Source organism: Pelodiscus sinensis, chromosome 8 (genome assembly GCF_052426305.1).
Source record: "Pelodiscus sinensis isolate ZL-2025 chromosome 8, ASM5242630v1, whole genome shotgun sequence".
NCBI lineage: Eukaryota > Metazoa > Chordata > Testudines > Trionychidae > Pelodiscus > Pelodiscus sinensis.
The window spans coordinates 28212927-28229361 of NC_143059.1; the positions used below are offsets into that span (position 1 = coordinate 28212927).

General features: G+C 44.1%; 1 protein-coding gene across 1 annotated transcript in view; it reads left to right on the forward strand.

Annotated features, from left to right (window-relative positions):
• TSPAN15 (tetraspanin 15) overlaps positions 1-13054 on the forward strand; it is a 30699-nt gene extending 17645 nt beyond the window's left edge. The window contains exons 4-8 of the mRNA XM_075934942.2: positions 2902-2997; positions 5701-5817; positions 11733-11780; positions 11890-12006; positions 12841-13054. Of these exons, the coding sequence (XP_075791057.1) occupies positions 2902-2997; positions 5701-5817; positions 11733-11780; positions 11890-12006; positions 12841-12993 (531 nt within the window). The 3' untranslated portion in view covers positions 12994-13054. The remainder of the gene's footprint in view (positions 1-2901; positions 2998-5700; positions 5818-11732; positions 11781-11889; positions 12007-12840) is intronic.
• The last annotated feature ends 3381 nt before the right edge of the window (positions 13055-16435 follow it).

A 16435-nucleotide genomic window follows, 5' to 3' on the forward strand; every position in this document is an offset into this window, starting at 1 on the left:
ACTTGTTATACCTTTCCAGCAGGATTGTGAACCATTAATAACTACTCTCTGAGTACGGTTATCCAGCCAGTTATGCACCCATCTTTTAGTAGCCCCATCTAAGTTGTATTTGCCTAATTTATTGATAAGAATATAATGCGAGACCGTATCAAACGCCTTACTAAAGTCTAGGTATACCACATCCACCGCTTCTCCCTTATCCACAAGACTCATTATCCTATCAAAGAAAGCTATCAGATTGGTTTGACATGGTTTGTTCTTTTCAAATCCATGCTGGCTGTTCCCTATCATCTTGCCACCTTCCAAGTGTTTACAGATGATTTCCTTAATTACTTGTTCCATTATCTTCCCTGGCACAGCAGTTAAACTGACTGGTCTGTAGTTTCCTGGGTTGTTCTTGTTTCCCTTTTGTATAGATGGGCACAATATTTGCTCTTTTCCAGTCTTCTTGAATTTCTCCTGTCTCCCATGATTTTCCAAAGATGATAGCGAGAGGCTCAGATACTTCCTCTATCAGCTCCTTGAGTATTTTAGGATGCATTTAATCAGGCCCTGGTGACTTGCAGGCATCTAACTTTTCTAGGTGATTTTTAACTTGTTTTTTTTTATTGTATCTTCTAAACCTACCCCCTTCCCACTAGCATTCACTATGTTAGGCATTCCTTCAGACTTCTCGGTGAAGACCGAAACAATGAAGTCATTAAGCATCTCTGCCATTTCCAAGTTTCCTGTTACTGTTTCTCCCTCCTCACTGACCAGTGGGCCTACCCTGTCCTTGGTCTTCCTCTTGCTTCTAATGTATTTATAAAAAGTCTTCTTGTTTCCCTTTATTCCTGTAACTAGTTTGAGCTCATTTTGTGCCTTTGCCTTTCTGCTCTTGCCCCTGCATTCCTGTGTTGTTTGCCTATATTCATCCTTTGTAATTTGTCCTACTTTCCATTTTTTATAGGACTCCTTTTTATTTTTAGATCATGCAAGATCTTGTGGTTAAGCCAAAGAGGTCTTTTGCCATATTTTCTATCTTTCTGATGCAGCGGAATAGCTTGCTTTTGGGCCCTTAATAATGTCCCTTTGAAAAACTGCCAACTCTCTTCAGTTGTTTTTCCCCTCAGTCTTGATTCCCATGGGACCTTACCTATCAGCTCTCTGAGCTTACCAAAATCCGCCTTCCTGAAATCCATTGTCTCTATTTTGCTGTTCTCCCTTCTACCCTTCCTTAGAATTGTGAACTCTATGATTTCTTGATCACTTTCACCCAAGCTGCCTTCCACTTTCAAATTCTAAACCCTATTTGTTAGGATCAAATCTAGATGCTGTTGTTTTGCATAAGTCACTTCCCTCTGAAAACTAAAAAGTTATGTTGCTTATCTTTGAGTCATGCTTGCTTACTTACTTATAGTATTTTGTCATGGCACTTGTTTACCATCCTTTATCTTCCATAACAGAGGACATATCAGTTATGTATTTACATAATAGCTGCATAAGAACATAACAATGACTATACTGGGTCAGAGTAAAGGTCCATCTAGCCCATTGTTCTGTCTTCCAACAGTGGCCAATGCCAGGTGCCCCAGAGGGAATGAACTGAACAGGAAATCTTCAAGTGACACACCCCTTGTCACTCATTCCCAGCTTTTGACAAACAGAGTCTAGAGAAACCATTCCAACCCATCCTGGCTAATAGCCATTGATGGACTGAGCCTCCATGAAGTTCTAGTCTTCACAACATCCTCTGGCAAGGAGTTGACTGCATTGCATGAAGAAGAACTTCCTTTAATTTGTTTTAAACCTGCTATATATTAATTTCATTTGGTGACCCCTGGGTTTTGTGTTATAGGAACAAGTAAATAACGTTTCCTTATTCACTTTCTCCGTACCAGACATGATTTTATAGATCTCTGTCATACAGTTGACTCTTTTCTAAGCTGAAAAGTCCCAGTCTTATTAATCTCTCCTCGTATGGCAGCTATTCCACACCCCTAATCATTTTTGTTGACCTTTTCTGAACTTTTTCCAATGCCAAGATATCTTTTTTGAGATAAAGTAACCACATCTTCATGCAGTATTCAAGATGTGGGCAGACCATAGATTTATATAGAGGCAATAAGATATTCTCTGTCTTACTCTCTATTCCTTTCTTAATGGTTCCTAACATTCTGTTTGATTTTTTGACTGTTGCTGCACACTGAGTCGATGTTTTCAGAGAATTATCCACAATGACTCGAAGATCTCTCTCTTGAATGGTAACAGTTAATTTAGTCCCCATCATTTTATATGTATAGTTGGGATTATGTTTCCCAATATGAATTACTTTGCATTTATCAACATTAAAATTCTTCTGCCACTTTGTTGCCCAGACATCTAGTTTTGGGTGATCCTTTTGGAGCTCTTCTCAGTCGGCTTTGGACGTAACTATTTTGAGCAGTTTTGTATCATCTGCAAATTCTGCCATCTCACTTTTTACCCCCTTTTTCAAGATCATTTATGACTATGTTAAATAGCTATCTCTCTCCATTTTGAAAACGTACCATTTATTCCTATCCTTTGTTTTCTATCTTTTAACCGGTTATCCATCCATGAAAGGACCTTCCCACTTATCACATGATACCTTATTTTGCTTAAGGTCCTTTGCTGAGGAACCTTGTCAAAGACTTTCTGGAAATCTAGGTACACTATTTCCACTGGATCCCCTTGTCCACATACTTGTTGACCCCCTCAAAGAATACTAGTAGATTGATGAGGCATGATTTCTCTTTACAGAAATCATGCTGACTTTTCTTCAAAAGAAGATAAGTTCATCTATGAGTCTCACAATTCTGATCTTTATTATGTAGGTGTTGAGTCTTAAATATCATTGTAGACTATGTAAGTGACACATTTTATTTTGCTTTTGTCCCCTAGACAATTGATTTTTTAAATGACAATATCCGAAGAGGAATTCAGAATTACTATGATGATCTGGACTTCAAAAACATAATGGATTTTGTTCAGAAGCAGGTTTGTTATTATGGGAGGGTTTACTTAAAACGAATGTTACAATGGAACATGAGGTAACCCTCTGAATGTTACATACAAGAATAAGTATTATGGAGTTTATTGTTCAATTGGTGTGTTGACCTAACTCCCATTAACAGGGGGAACAGATTCCCTTTGGTGAACTGGAGAATCAGATTTGGTGCTAGCAGGGATCTTATGGAATTCTAGTTGGCCTTTAAAGCCCTTTTCTCCGCACAGGTGTGAGGAGTGCAGACTGCAACTTTTACACCTTTGAATGTGAATCTGGGCCTAAGGATTCAAATCCTGCTGAAGACAATGCAAAGATTAAGTGAGGACCAAAACCTATTGCAGTTAAAGCTATGAAGTATTTTACTTTAAAAAAAATCTCATTTATTCCTGAAATGCTAACTGAAGGAAGTAGATCTGTTACTGATATTCAGAAATTATCTTGAGTATAGCTGACCAATATTGAATAGCATATGGAGTTGACTCATGGCCTTTTTAAAAGCTGCTGTGTTAAAATATTTATTGGATTATTTAAGAATTCTCTCACATAATTTTGAAGAAATAGAAAGTGTTCAGATGTTTGAAAAGGAGCCTATACAACTTATAGCTGTGCTAAACACTTTTAAATAGACAGCATATTGAAGTTGTGTCCTGCTCTTGAGGACCAGGATTCTTTAGATATTTTAATATTCTCTCTGTTTTGAGTGGTACTGTGATATAAGCATATGCATACACTCACATACCTGCTAATCAAAACAAAGCTGATAGTCACATGTTATTTGCAGTTTCAACACTACCCCTTAATGGCATATTTACATTAATAGCAAACTGATTCTTTAAGTTTAACTTTTCCTTCCTGGTCAGTCGAATAGAAGCGTTTCTTTGGATACACTTTTATAGACAAAATATAGTATTGAACTGTCTCAACAAACATAATTTTGAGAGATTTTCCTCTTTCATTTTGCCTCTAATCCTTTGGTTTTACTGGTTTCTGTAAAAGATGTTTGAGCTTTTTACTTGAAATGTTGTATCTGATTGGACACATTTTAAATCTAATTTTTCATTTCACTGCTGCATACTTTATTTGTGGATTTGACTATAATTTTAGATCATGCTCTTTTATAACGGTTGCTAATGAATGTATGGTATGATAAACAGACTCCATAATAGCTGCTGCCTCTTGCCTCCCTTATACAGTAAACTTCCGATAATCCGGCACCTTTAGGACCCAGGGGGTGCCGGATTATCAGATATGTCGGACTATCAGAAGGGGCGGCTATGAGGGGTCTGGAGTGGGGTGGGAGGGGATGCCACCCCAAACCTCTCATAGCCCCCCCCTTACGATAGTCTCGCTCTGCCCCAGGCGTCCCTGATTCAGCCGCTGCTGGTCAGTTTCAGCAGCAGCTGAATCGGGGATGCCTGCAATAGAACAGCTGGGGTGCTGCCGGGTTGGTCCCGCAGCGCCGAGGGGCGGCGCTACGGCACCAACCCAGCAGCACTCCAGCTGCTCTTGGGGAAGCCAGGAGCAGAGCAGCTGGGGTGCTGCTGGGTTGGTCTCGTAGCGCTGCCCCTCGGGGCTGCGGGACCAACCCGGCAGCACCCCAGCTGCTCTTGGGGACGCCTGGGGCAGAGCAGCTGGAGTGCTGCCGGGTTGGTCCCGCAGCGCCAAAGGACGGCGCTGTGGGACCAACCCGGCAGGACCACAGCTTCTCTGCCCCAGGGGTCCCTGATTCAGCCGCTGCTGAAACAGATCAGCGACTGATTCCAGGAAGCCCGGGGCAGAGCTGCTCTGCCCGAGGCTTCCTGGAATCAGCTGCTGATCTGTTTCAGCAGCGGCTGACTTGGGGACCCCTGGGGCAGAGCAGCTGGGGTCCTGCCTGGTTGGTCCCGCAGCGCTGAGGGGTAGTGCTACGAGACCAACCCCTCAGCACCCCAGCTGCTCTGCCCCAGGTGTCCGGATTCAGCCTGCTGGTGAAACTGACGCTGCTGGTCAGTTTCAGCAGCGGCTGAATCCCGGGGCCTGGGGCAAAGCAGCTGGGGTGCTGCCGGGTTGGTCCCGTAGCGCCGCCCCTCGGCGCTGCGGGACCAACCCGGCAGCACCCCAGCTGCTCTGCCCCATGGGTCCCCAAGTCAGCCACTGCTGAAACAGATCAGTGGCTGACTCCAAGAAGCCCCGGGCAGAGAAGCTCTGCCCCGGGCTTCCTGGAATCAGCCGCTGATCTGTTTCAGCAGCGGCTGAATCGGGGACCCCTGGGGCAGAGACGCTGGGGTCCTGCCGGGTTGGTCCCACAGCGCCGTCCTTTGGCGCTGCGGGACCAACCCGGCAGCACTCCAGCTGCTCTGCCCCAGGCGTCCCCAAGAGCAGCTGGGGTGCTGCCGGGTTGGTCCCGCAGCCCCGAGGGGCAGCGCTACGAGACCAACCCAGCAGCACCCCAGCTGCTCTGCTCCTGGCTTCCCCGATTCAGCTGCTGGTCAGTTTCAGCAGCAGCTGAATGGGGGAAGCCTGTCTGGCTGCCCCAGCACTTCCGGGTTCCTGATGGTGCCGGACCATCAAGAGCATTGGATGCCGGACTAATGGAGTTTTACTGTACTTGAGCTTTCTTAAAATGAATTCCTTTCTATATTTGATTAATTCTTTAATTATTAGAAAACTATTAGAATTTTAAAAATTAAAACAGCATATTTTTCTTTTTTAAGTTTAAGTGTTGTGGTGGGGAAGATTTTAAAGATTGGTCACAGAATCCATACCATGAGTGTTCTGCACCAGGGCCATTAGCCTGTGGAGTGCCTTATACTTGTTGTATCAGAAATAAGGTATGTATAATCTTCTTGATCTAATTATTTTAACTGTTTTTCATTAAATTTCAATGATTCACAGAAAAATAACTATCCAAAATTGTTCATCAGTCTCTTAAAGAACTGTTCATCAGTTAAGAATCTTGGGATGTATGTCTGTTAATGAAGCAGAAAGGAACAGATTTTGATAGTTGCTAGGTTTTAATGCTAAGCAAACATAGCTTCCCCAAGGTTGTTTTGGGACCCAATATATTATATAGAAGACCCACCTGAAGTGGAAACTTTAGATCTATGACATTGGAGAACTTGTAAAGGGGAAAATAATTCTGAATTGGCTGCATACTAAATGCTTCTCTTATCCTTGTTAATTTGCACATCACATCTATGTTCTTAGGACAGTTCATGCTTTACCTTTAGCGTTATATGCATTCACATGCGTGTACACAGCAAACATGTACACACATACTTAATTAGCAATTCATCCCCAGTGATGAGAAACCTGAATACTTTCAATGAGAAACTAACCCTCTCCTTTCCTCAGTGGTGTGATACACAGCAGGAAAATTGGTTTGAATAGCTCAAAAATGCCTCTGCTCTTCTTGTTGCATGCCTGAAAGCAGTGAATGTCAACTTACTGACAGGCAGAAACTAACTGTGACGGAGGTGCGGTCACAGACGACCCCTGGGGGTGCCTCCCAGGGTGCTGACGCAGCCACTACCTCTTGCCTTTCCGCTCTCTGGGGCTCCTCACTGCCCGGTCCTGCTGGGCCAGCTCTGCTGGTCTCCCCCAGCCAAGGCCCCGAGCTGAGGTCCCTGCCCCCACCGAGAAGCAGTACAGACACCGAACCACTTCAGGTCCAAGGAGAGTGCAGTTTAGGGCCCAGCCTCCTGAGAGATCACTCCCCAGATGGGATCAAACCCCAAAGAATTAGGTGAGCCCCCTTTAGCAATGAAAGGGGGAATGTGCACACTGGTTGCCCCCCCAGGTAACAATCGCTTACACTGGGTTTGATAGAAAATGAAAATGGTTTTATTAAGTTAAAGCAATAGGATTTAAGTAGTAATAAGAGAAAGTAGGCAGAGCAAAGTAAGTTACAAATCAAAAGAAACAAAACCGCTTGGCTAATTCTTCACTGAAACCTCAGTGCAAACTTAAACTCACCCTAAAACCTCATTTCTAGCTCCCACTCTAAACCAGGGCTCTCCGCCCCACGCTGGGGTCTCAGGCTCCTTCCTTCAGGTGCAGCCCAGCCAAAAGAGCCAGGCCTCTCCTTTCCTATTCCTTTTGTTAAGGGGTTGAGGCCGCTCTCTCTGAAGCACGGCTCAGACTTAAGGACAAAAGATAGTTTAACAGTGGCTCATCTAGAAGTTGCAGGTAACACCCTCCGTGTCTCCCATTCACACATTTGAAACTCACATAGTATTCCCCGCTCCATGTGTCTATTTTTACACAGATAAATAATACATACCACAGAGTAAGATAAACAGAACCAGCAGATCATGACATGAAGATCGATGGGTTACATGAAATAATTCGCTCAAACCACCTTTGAGTTGTATATATTCGTGTCCATGAGTCCATTTCATAAAGCATGGGGGGAGGGGAGACTCCGTCACACTAACTTTTCTGTTTTTAATCTGAACCCTTCCAAAAATACTGAGCAGGGTTAGAGCATTGGTTAGAGCAGGGGATGTCAAACTGTGAATCGAGACCCCCAAAGTGCATCACAATCCCATTTTAATAAGGTTGCCAGGACTGATATTAGACTTGCTGAGGCCCAAGACCAAGCCCCACCACTCCAGAATGAAGCCAAAGCCAGAGGGTTTCAGCCATTTTTTTGGGAGCCCCCAGCCCCATCTAGGGATGTAATAGAACATAAGAACGGCCGTACTGGGTCAGACCAAAGGTCCATCTAGCCCAGTGGCCTGTCTACCGACAGTGGCCAGCACCAGGTGCCCCAGAGAGGGTGGACCGAAGACAATGATCAAGTGATTTGTCTCCTGCCATCCCTCTCCAGCCTCTGACAAACAGAGGCCAAGGACACCATTTTATCCTCTGGCTAATAGCCTTTTATGGACCTAACCTCCATGAAATTATCTAGCTTCTCTTTAAACTCTGTTATAGTCCTAGCCTTCACAGCCTCCTCTGGCAAGGAGTTCCACAGGTTGACTACACGCTGTGTGAAGAAGAACTTTCTTTTATTAGTTTTAAACCTGCTCCCCATTAATAGTGTACTCGATTAACCGATTATCGGATAAGCAAAGCTTATAGGTTAATGCTATAGACTACATGCATTTCCCTCCCCTCTCCACTGGTCAGGGGCTGCTGCCATCCTGCATTGCTGCCTCTGTATAAGAGGCAGCAGCACAGGGCGACAGGCAGCTGGTCCATGAGGGAAACTGGTTTTTGAACTAGTTCTCCTTGTGGACCAGCTCCTGCCTGGCACCCCACGTGGAGTGGCAAGGGACTCCTTGGGACAGCGGACGGAGTGCACTGGCTGCTAGCTCCACCTCTGGGGACTATAGAATAGTCAACTAACCAATAAAAATTCACAAGATTACTCGACTATTCAATAACCGATATTTAACATCCCTAGTCCCACCTCCAGCCCCGCCCCTTCTGATGAGGCCCTGCCACTTCCCTGCCCCCAACCACAGGGAGGGGAGGGAAGCAGGCAGGTGCGTGCTCGCCCCAGCCTCCCCAACCCCAGGGCACTGGGGAGGGAGGAGGGTGTGCAGCATGGCCCCAGCCTCCCTAGCCTGGGAGGAGGGCACGCTATGCAAACCAGACCTTCTTGTCCCGGAGCACCAGGGGAGGCAGGAGGGCATGCTGCATGGTCCAGCCTTGGAGCACCAGGAGCATGGGTGCTGGGGGCAGCAACACTCTGCCCCCAGAACGCCTATGGTAGGTGTTCTGAGAGCGGGCCCAAGCCTGGTGATTTGGGAAGGCAAAGCCTTCCCCTGCTTTGGTTACTGGATTCCCATGGCTTCAGCCTTGGGCAGTGGGGCTCAGGTTACAGGCCCCCTGCTTGGAGTTGAAACATTTGTGCTTTGTCCCTCCCCACACCCAGGGTGGCGGGGCTCAGGTTTTCAACCCCCTCTTGGAGTCGTGTAGTAATTTTTTTTGTCAGAAGGGGTTTGTGGTGCAATGAAGTTTGAGAACCGCTGGAACAGTTTCAATATCTATCATACACATCATAATCAATTTGTAACCAGTGCTGTTATTTTGAAGGGTGAGTTTGATAAAGAAACAATTACAAATATTAGAAATACCTTTCACACATTTTTCACTTTTTGAAAGTGAAATCTGTATACAAGACAGAAAAATAAGGTACTTGTGTAATTCCTCAAAGTTGTTCTTTGTGCAGTTCCATGATTTCCTGTTCCTGACCAAATTCATTTTTAAATGAGGGAATCTGGCATTAGTATCTGTACATGCTGCATAAATGTTTCTCCACATGCCCAGGTACTTACAGTTCTTCTTCAAGTGATTGCTCGTGTCCATTCCATGTAGGTGTGCGTGCTGCGTGCATGCGTCATCGGAAGTTTTTCCCCTAGCAGTTGGGCCAGCAGAGGAGCACTGACTGATCTGCAGGTCCTCAAGACGCTTTCCTCAGGTGTTTATTGGCAACCTTGAGAACCTTTGTTTATGCAGCATCACTAATTAGCACAGCCATTCATTGGATAATCATCCTCACAATAGGTGGTCGAAGCCCATTGCTCCCTCCCAGTCAGAGAGCATTTAAATACAAGCACAGAGCCCATATTTATAACTTTACATATAAAAATCATACAAGTTTATGAGTAGCATACATAGAATCAGCATAACATGAGCTTTCATTTGACACCTCACATGGCCCACTTCGTACAGAATTTGGGGCAAACACACAGTAGTGGGTGCAACAATGTCCTGCCTATTCACATTAAAATCCAGTAATGTGACACAGGCTTTACCCACATGTCCAACAGCCCATTTGTCAGTGGGACCTTAACATGGTCCTGACCAGACTCACAGGCCCCTACTTCGAGCCTCTGGTGACCTGTTGGTTGCTGTACCTTTCCTGGAAGGTGTCGTTCTTAGTGGCTATCACGTCAGCCAGACATGTGTCAGAGGTAAGAGCCCTTACCTCTCACACTCACCCCTTACACAGTCTTCTTCAAGGACAAGGTTAGGCAACGCCATCTCCCCACCTTCTCACTGAAGGTGGTGTCCCACTTTTATGTCTCTTAAGAATTTTTTTCCCCAATGTTTTACCCCAAGCGCACGTTCTACACACGCTAGATGTCAGGAGAGCACTGGCTTTTTATTTAGACAGGATGAAGCTGTTTCGTAAGTCTCCACAGTTGTTTGTGGTAATCGCAAAGAGGCTCAAGGGCCAGCCAGTCTCTGCTTATAGGATTTCTTCATGGATAACCTCCTGCATCAAGGAGTGTTATGGTCTGGCTGGGGTTCTGGCCCCACCTCTCATGCCCCACTAGGGCACAGGCCTCCTCTACTGCTTTGGTGGTTCAGGTCCCTATTCTGGACATCTGTAGGACTGCCACGTGGTCTTTGGTCCATACCTTTGCTAACCACTATGCTCTGGCTCACTAGGCTAGGGAGGATGCAGCCCTTGGTAGGACTGTCCTCTGCTCAGTGGAAAGTTAGAACTCTGACCCTGCGTCCTGGGGTTTCTGCTTTGAAGTCACCTACATGGAATGGACATGAGCAATCACTTGAAAAATCAAAAATGGTTACTTCTTTGTAAGTGTTGTTCTTCGAGATGTGTTGCTCAAGTCCATTCCAAATCTCGCCCACCTTCCCTTCTTCGGAGTAGTCTGGTAAGAAGGAAGTGAGGAGGTGGAGGGCCAGCAGGGGTATATATTAGCCAATATAGTGGTGCCATTCCAGGGGGCTCCCCTGCTGGCCCAACAGGTACTGCTAGAGGAAAAACTTCTGATGACACATGCACGCAGCATACACACCTACATGGAATGGACATGAGCAATACATCTCAAAGAACAACAGTTGCGAAGGTAAGTAACCATTTTTCTCCAGCATGGATACAAGGCTACCGTGTTGTCTTTTTTACCGGGTGCCAACAGACATGCCAGGCCCCAGGCAATGTGGGGGCGGAGGGCCTGGTTCTGTGCTCCCATAGTAGGGAGGGACTCATTGGAAGAGGCAGGGCCAGGGCAGCCATCCTCCATGAGCTCTCAAAGATGGTTCCAAGATTGCTTCAGCTAGCTCCTTCTGTACCTTTGAATACATCTAACTCATTCTAAATAGTCTTTAACTTGTTCTTTCCCTATTCAGGCTTTTGTTCCTTCTCACTTGTCATTAATAATATTTGTCCTAAGCATCAGGTCACAATTTACCTTTTTAATGAAGACTGAAACAAAACAGATGCTAAATACCTCAGCCTTCTTGGTGTCTCTGGTTTAAGTATGTGCCCCTTACACTGACATAGGAAAACTCTCTCTCCAAATGGCCTAAAGCCATGGTAAACATACTGGTGTTGACACAGTGCGAGTGTAGACGTTTTGTAACTTGTATCTATCCTAATTGTCCTCCAGCAGTTGTTTTACAATGATTTGTTCCCTGTGACAATGATTTCTTTGGTCACCATAAATTTCACTGGCCATGGGTCACAGACACCAGAAGCAACCATCCTTTTAAAATACCTTTGTATTTTTGAATACCTTTTCCTGATTGCCCAGCTTGGCAAGCACACTTAGCAGCTCACCCTAGTGTGCAATGGCCTAGCCATCCATGCACAGGACATGATTGTAGCTGAACAAGGAGGGCCTGTCAGGAAAAGAGGCTGTGTAGGCCCAGCTATGGCTTTCCTATATGCTTTGAAGTTGCCTTTACATAAATATAAGTGAAAAATAAAAACATTTCATTTTGAAATTCTTTTTTAAAATTTTTGACATTTATTTTTTCTTTTCAGACAGATATTATGAACACTATGTGTGGATATAAAACTATTGACAAAGAGGTAAATAAAATATCTTAATTGTAAAGCATTTCATGTTTCTTCTTTCTAAGTTTTGATAGGGTTAATATTAAATAAGTGTTTTTAGAAGATATATTTCATTATTTTACAGCGTTTGAGTGTTCAACACATTATATATTCCCGAGGATGCACACATGCAGTCCTCATTTGGTTCTTAGACAACTACAGCATCATGGCTGGTGTCCTGCTTGGCATATTGATTCCTCAGGTAAGTCTACGTCATTACATTGTCCGTTAAGAGGAATGTTTGGTTCATTGCCTTGGTAGACAAAATGGCATTTGATTTTATAGTTAATGAAATAAACTTATGTGGCTGGAACTTTGTGACAGCAATATCATAGTGAGCAATTTTTCATGACCCTTATCTACTTCACCTGAATTCTGCCCACTAATCTGTCTCCTCCAGGACTTATTCTAACATTCCATACTACAGGCATCAGTATCTTTTTTTTTTTTAAATAGCTGATCATAAATACAGTCCCTTCATTCCCCCAAATGTGGATTTTCTCTTCTCCAAGATTGTGCTGTATTGAGCCCCCAATTTTCATATATCAATACTAGGGGTCTGCGCCCCCTGCTCATTATGCTTGCCAACCTCTTTCTGTCTGGGGGTAAGTGTCTGGCCGGGGGGAGAGGGCAGAAGCAGGCCGGGGGTGCGGAGTCTTGGCAGAAGAGGGGAGCGGGCTGGGAGGGTTGGGCTCAGATGGCGGAGAGGACTCTGTGTGGCCTGGGTGGGGTGGGATGTCAGGCTCAGATGGCAGAAAGGACCCAGCCCCAGCAGCTCCTCCCCAGTGGCACAGCCCCAGAGCATGAAGCAGGAGCTGGAGTTGAAGCTGACCATGTCCGGAGGGGACAGCACTGAGGCTGGCCACAGCAAGGAGCTGAGAACGGAGGCAGGCAGTGGCAGCGGCGTGAGGATGCTGATGTGATGACATCATTCAGTAGTCCTGCAGGAACATTTTTTTATATATATAGATTTAGAGTGGGAGGTTGGATAAGCAGTACGTTGTCTCCTATTTATGTTTGCTGTTTTATTTTTCAGTTCCTTGGAGTGTTGTTATCTTTACTTTACATAACTCGTGTAGAGGATATCATTGCTGAACACAAACTTGATGAGAGTCTTCTTGAAGGAGCGCAGCAGAAATCAGAAACTGGAATTGAAGGCGCAGGTTGCTGCATGTGTTATCCTGAGTAATATAGTGGCCATGCAAGACCTCAAGTGCTGTTTAAAAAAAAAATAAAAACAAATTTTGTGATGTTTCTTGTATGTATTTCTGCAGATCTTAAAGGTCTTGATGCTAATTAGCCTTTCTTATTTAAAAACCCCCACACCCTTCTACTTCCAAAACAAAACCTTAACTTTCTCCACCGTGTGCTCTTAACTACTTTTCCTGTGGATATCAGTTTTGAGAATGCTTTGAATTTTCACAGGATCTCTCAGGCCTTGCACTGCAGACTGCTAGATCTCATGAGAATTAAAAGGTGGACCAGGTAATCCTGTATACTTTAAAGGAATGGGAGTTCTGCAGAGGCAAAAGCATTGCCACCATAGATCAGTTTAAACATTTATTGTGGTGCTTTTTTCAACTCTACTGCCCCAGGCAGCAGTTTGCGTCTAATTCATGCTCTGTATCTCCTGTCCTGTCCTCATTTATATATCTAAGGCAGTACATGGCCTTCAGGTTTGACTCTTTAATTGCACAAGCCCAGGGATCTACCCTCCTAGATGGTGGTTGACTAAACATTTTTGTATGACTACTGAAAGACCTGTGGCGAGGAATACTTTATGTTGGGAAAACTGAGACCTAATTTTTTTGAAAGAGCTTTTGTATTTTAGTTTAACATATTTAAATAGTTATATTTTCAAATTGATTCCTAATCAGAAGAGAGACTTCTGTGTTTTTGTCTAATAAGCCAAATTGTGATATTAAATACAGCACAGGCTTTGTTATCTGGCATGCAAGGGGAATGGGGACTGCTGGTTAATTAAATGTGCCAGTTATTTGAGCTTTTCTGAATACAAAAATGTTTAAGAAATGAAATAACCATACTTAACACTACAGCTTTTAACATTGCACTGTATTACTGTATACACTACGACTACGTCTAGACTGGCATGATTTTCTGCAAATGCTTTTAACGGAAAGGTTTTTCCGTTAAAAGCATTTGCGGAAAAGACCGTCTAGATTGGCACGGATGCTTTTCCCCAAAAGCACTTTTTGCGGAAAAGCGTCCGTGCCAATCTAGATGCGGTTTTGCGCAAGAAAGCCCCGATCGCCATTTTCGCGATTGGGGCTTTTTTGTGCAAAACAATACCGCGTTGTCTACACTGGCCCTCTTGCGCAAAAGCATTTGCGCAAGAGGGCTTTTGCCCGAACGGGAGCAGCATAGCATTTCCGCAAGAACACTGACAATCTTACATGAGATCGTCAGTGTTTTTGCGGAAATTCAAGCAGCCAGTGTAGACATCTGGAAAATTTTTCCGCAAAAGCAGATGCTTTAGCGGAAAAACTTGCCAGTCTAGACGCAGCCTACAACTTTTAACACTATTACTGTATACAACACTGTAATTTACTGTTCCTGTACTGCCCCAGGGTAATCAATATCAGCAACTTCTACTGTCGATGTTGATGATGCTGGTCCAGTGGCATAAGCTGCAGAAGCTTTTGAAGCAACTTGCAGATGTCTGCCTGCCAGCAAGTCAGTTACCTTTTCTTGAGGAAATTGTGAATAATGTGCAGCTGCATGACTTTCTGAGAAGAATAAGACGACTGATGCTCAGTGAACTTCACCAAAGTTTCCAGACACTATGCAGCAGTAGGCCAAGAGATTCTGAATCTATTTCTTCTGCACTTCTTTCCATATGGACAACCATTTCTATAATTTCAGAGTCTGTCAGGGTTTTTGTAACATCTAGATTTTGATCGGCATTTACCCACTCTGTAACTTCATTATCCTTCAGTTTACTGATTGGGTTTGTGGGGTTGCTATTTTGAAGTATCTGCAGTAGTGATTTACTTTTTGAAGCCCTGAAATTCTTCATTAGAGGACCCTTCCACAAATACTACTTGGCCCACAATTTTCTCCATGCTTCTTTAAAGTTGTTGGGTTGACAGCAGACCAGGCACATGCCACACTGAAGATAGCATCCTTGAGCTGTACCATGACTGAAATTCTTGGATTGTTCCTTTAAAGTTTAGCAGCTTCCTCATAAAATCCCTCCTGTAGATGACTTTCAGGTTCTGAAAATTCCCAGATCCATTGGCCGCATAAGTGAGGTGACATTTGCAGGCAGGAAGACTGTGAAAATATTGTCAGATACAAGCTCTGCTTCAGAAGGGTGAGCTCAACAGTTATCTAAAACCAGAATAATCTTTGTGTCTTCTGGCACGTCAAGTTTTTAGGTGGTCTTTCACAGCAGGAAGGTATAGTGGGACAAACACACAGATATGTCTTTGTACTCCACTGGCAGATGGACAATACCCTTGAATGCTCTTGGCCACTTGAATTTTGAAACCACAAGCAACTTGATTTTGGTTGTGCCAGCAGAATTTGCTCACATAAGCAGAGTGATATGGCCCTTGTTCCTCTTGAATCCACCAACCTCACTTGCACCAGCAAGGGTTGAAGAGAGCAGGCAATGCTAAAAGTGTCCCGTTTCATCAGCATTGTAGATGTTCTCTGGGATTACGCCATGCTTCCCAGTCAGCTTCTTAAAAACACACACAGTATCTTTCTGTGACCTCATGATCAACACACTGTTTCTCTCCAGAGACATTAAGCCTTCTAATACCATGCCACATCTTAAAGCATCCCAGCCAACCATCAGAAAAACACAGGTCTAGGTCATTTCCATCAACTGATAAGTCTTTGGCCTTTTCGATCAACATTGGGCCAGAAATTCGATCACCCTCAGAACATTTAAAGGAGAACCATTCATCAAGTGCGTTGTCTTAATTGCTCCAATTTTGGTTTATGCAAAATACGGCATTTCTTAATTGCTTTGCTTGTCTCAGCACTTGACATGAATTTCATCAGGTCTGCCTTCTGCACCTTCATCTCATAGATTGTCGACAAGCCAACGCCAAACTCTTGCATCAAGTGGCTCCTGTTTTCCCCTTTTTCAAGGCACCTAATTAGGCTCAATTTCTGGGCTATAGTCAGTACAAATGTTTTCTTTTCTGTCCTTTGCCTGTTGCTGGTGTATTGCCAGCTATAGCTGCAGAATGGCTCAGATAATATCTGGTGATGGCTCTCTTTTATACAGTACTGTACTCAGAGGCAGGATAAGAACAGCCTTTACTGCCACAAGTTTACAATTGAGACTTCCACAAGTCCTGGAAAATGATGCCGGATGACTGTTGGAATTTTTCTGCTTAACAGAAGGGGGCATTGTATTGCCATCTATGGCAGATGCCAGTTAAGAGTTTTCTGGATATTAAAGTGCTGGATAACACAAGGCCATTTTCCCCTACCATTGACACCCACATTTTCACATAAAAAATTATGAATGGGACACATCCAGCCCACTTAATTAGCTTCATCAACACATGTCATACAATTGACAGGTGCTTCTTTTGTAGTTGTATATATCTTGGATTCTGTTATTTCCACTTCAACTCATCTGATGAAGTGGG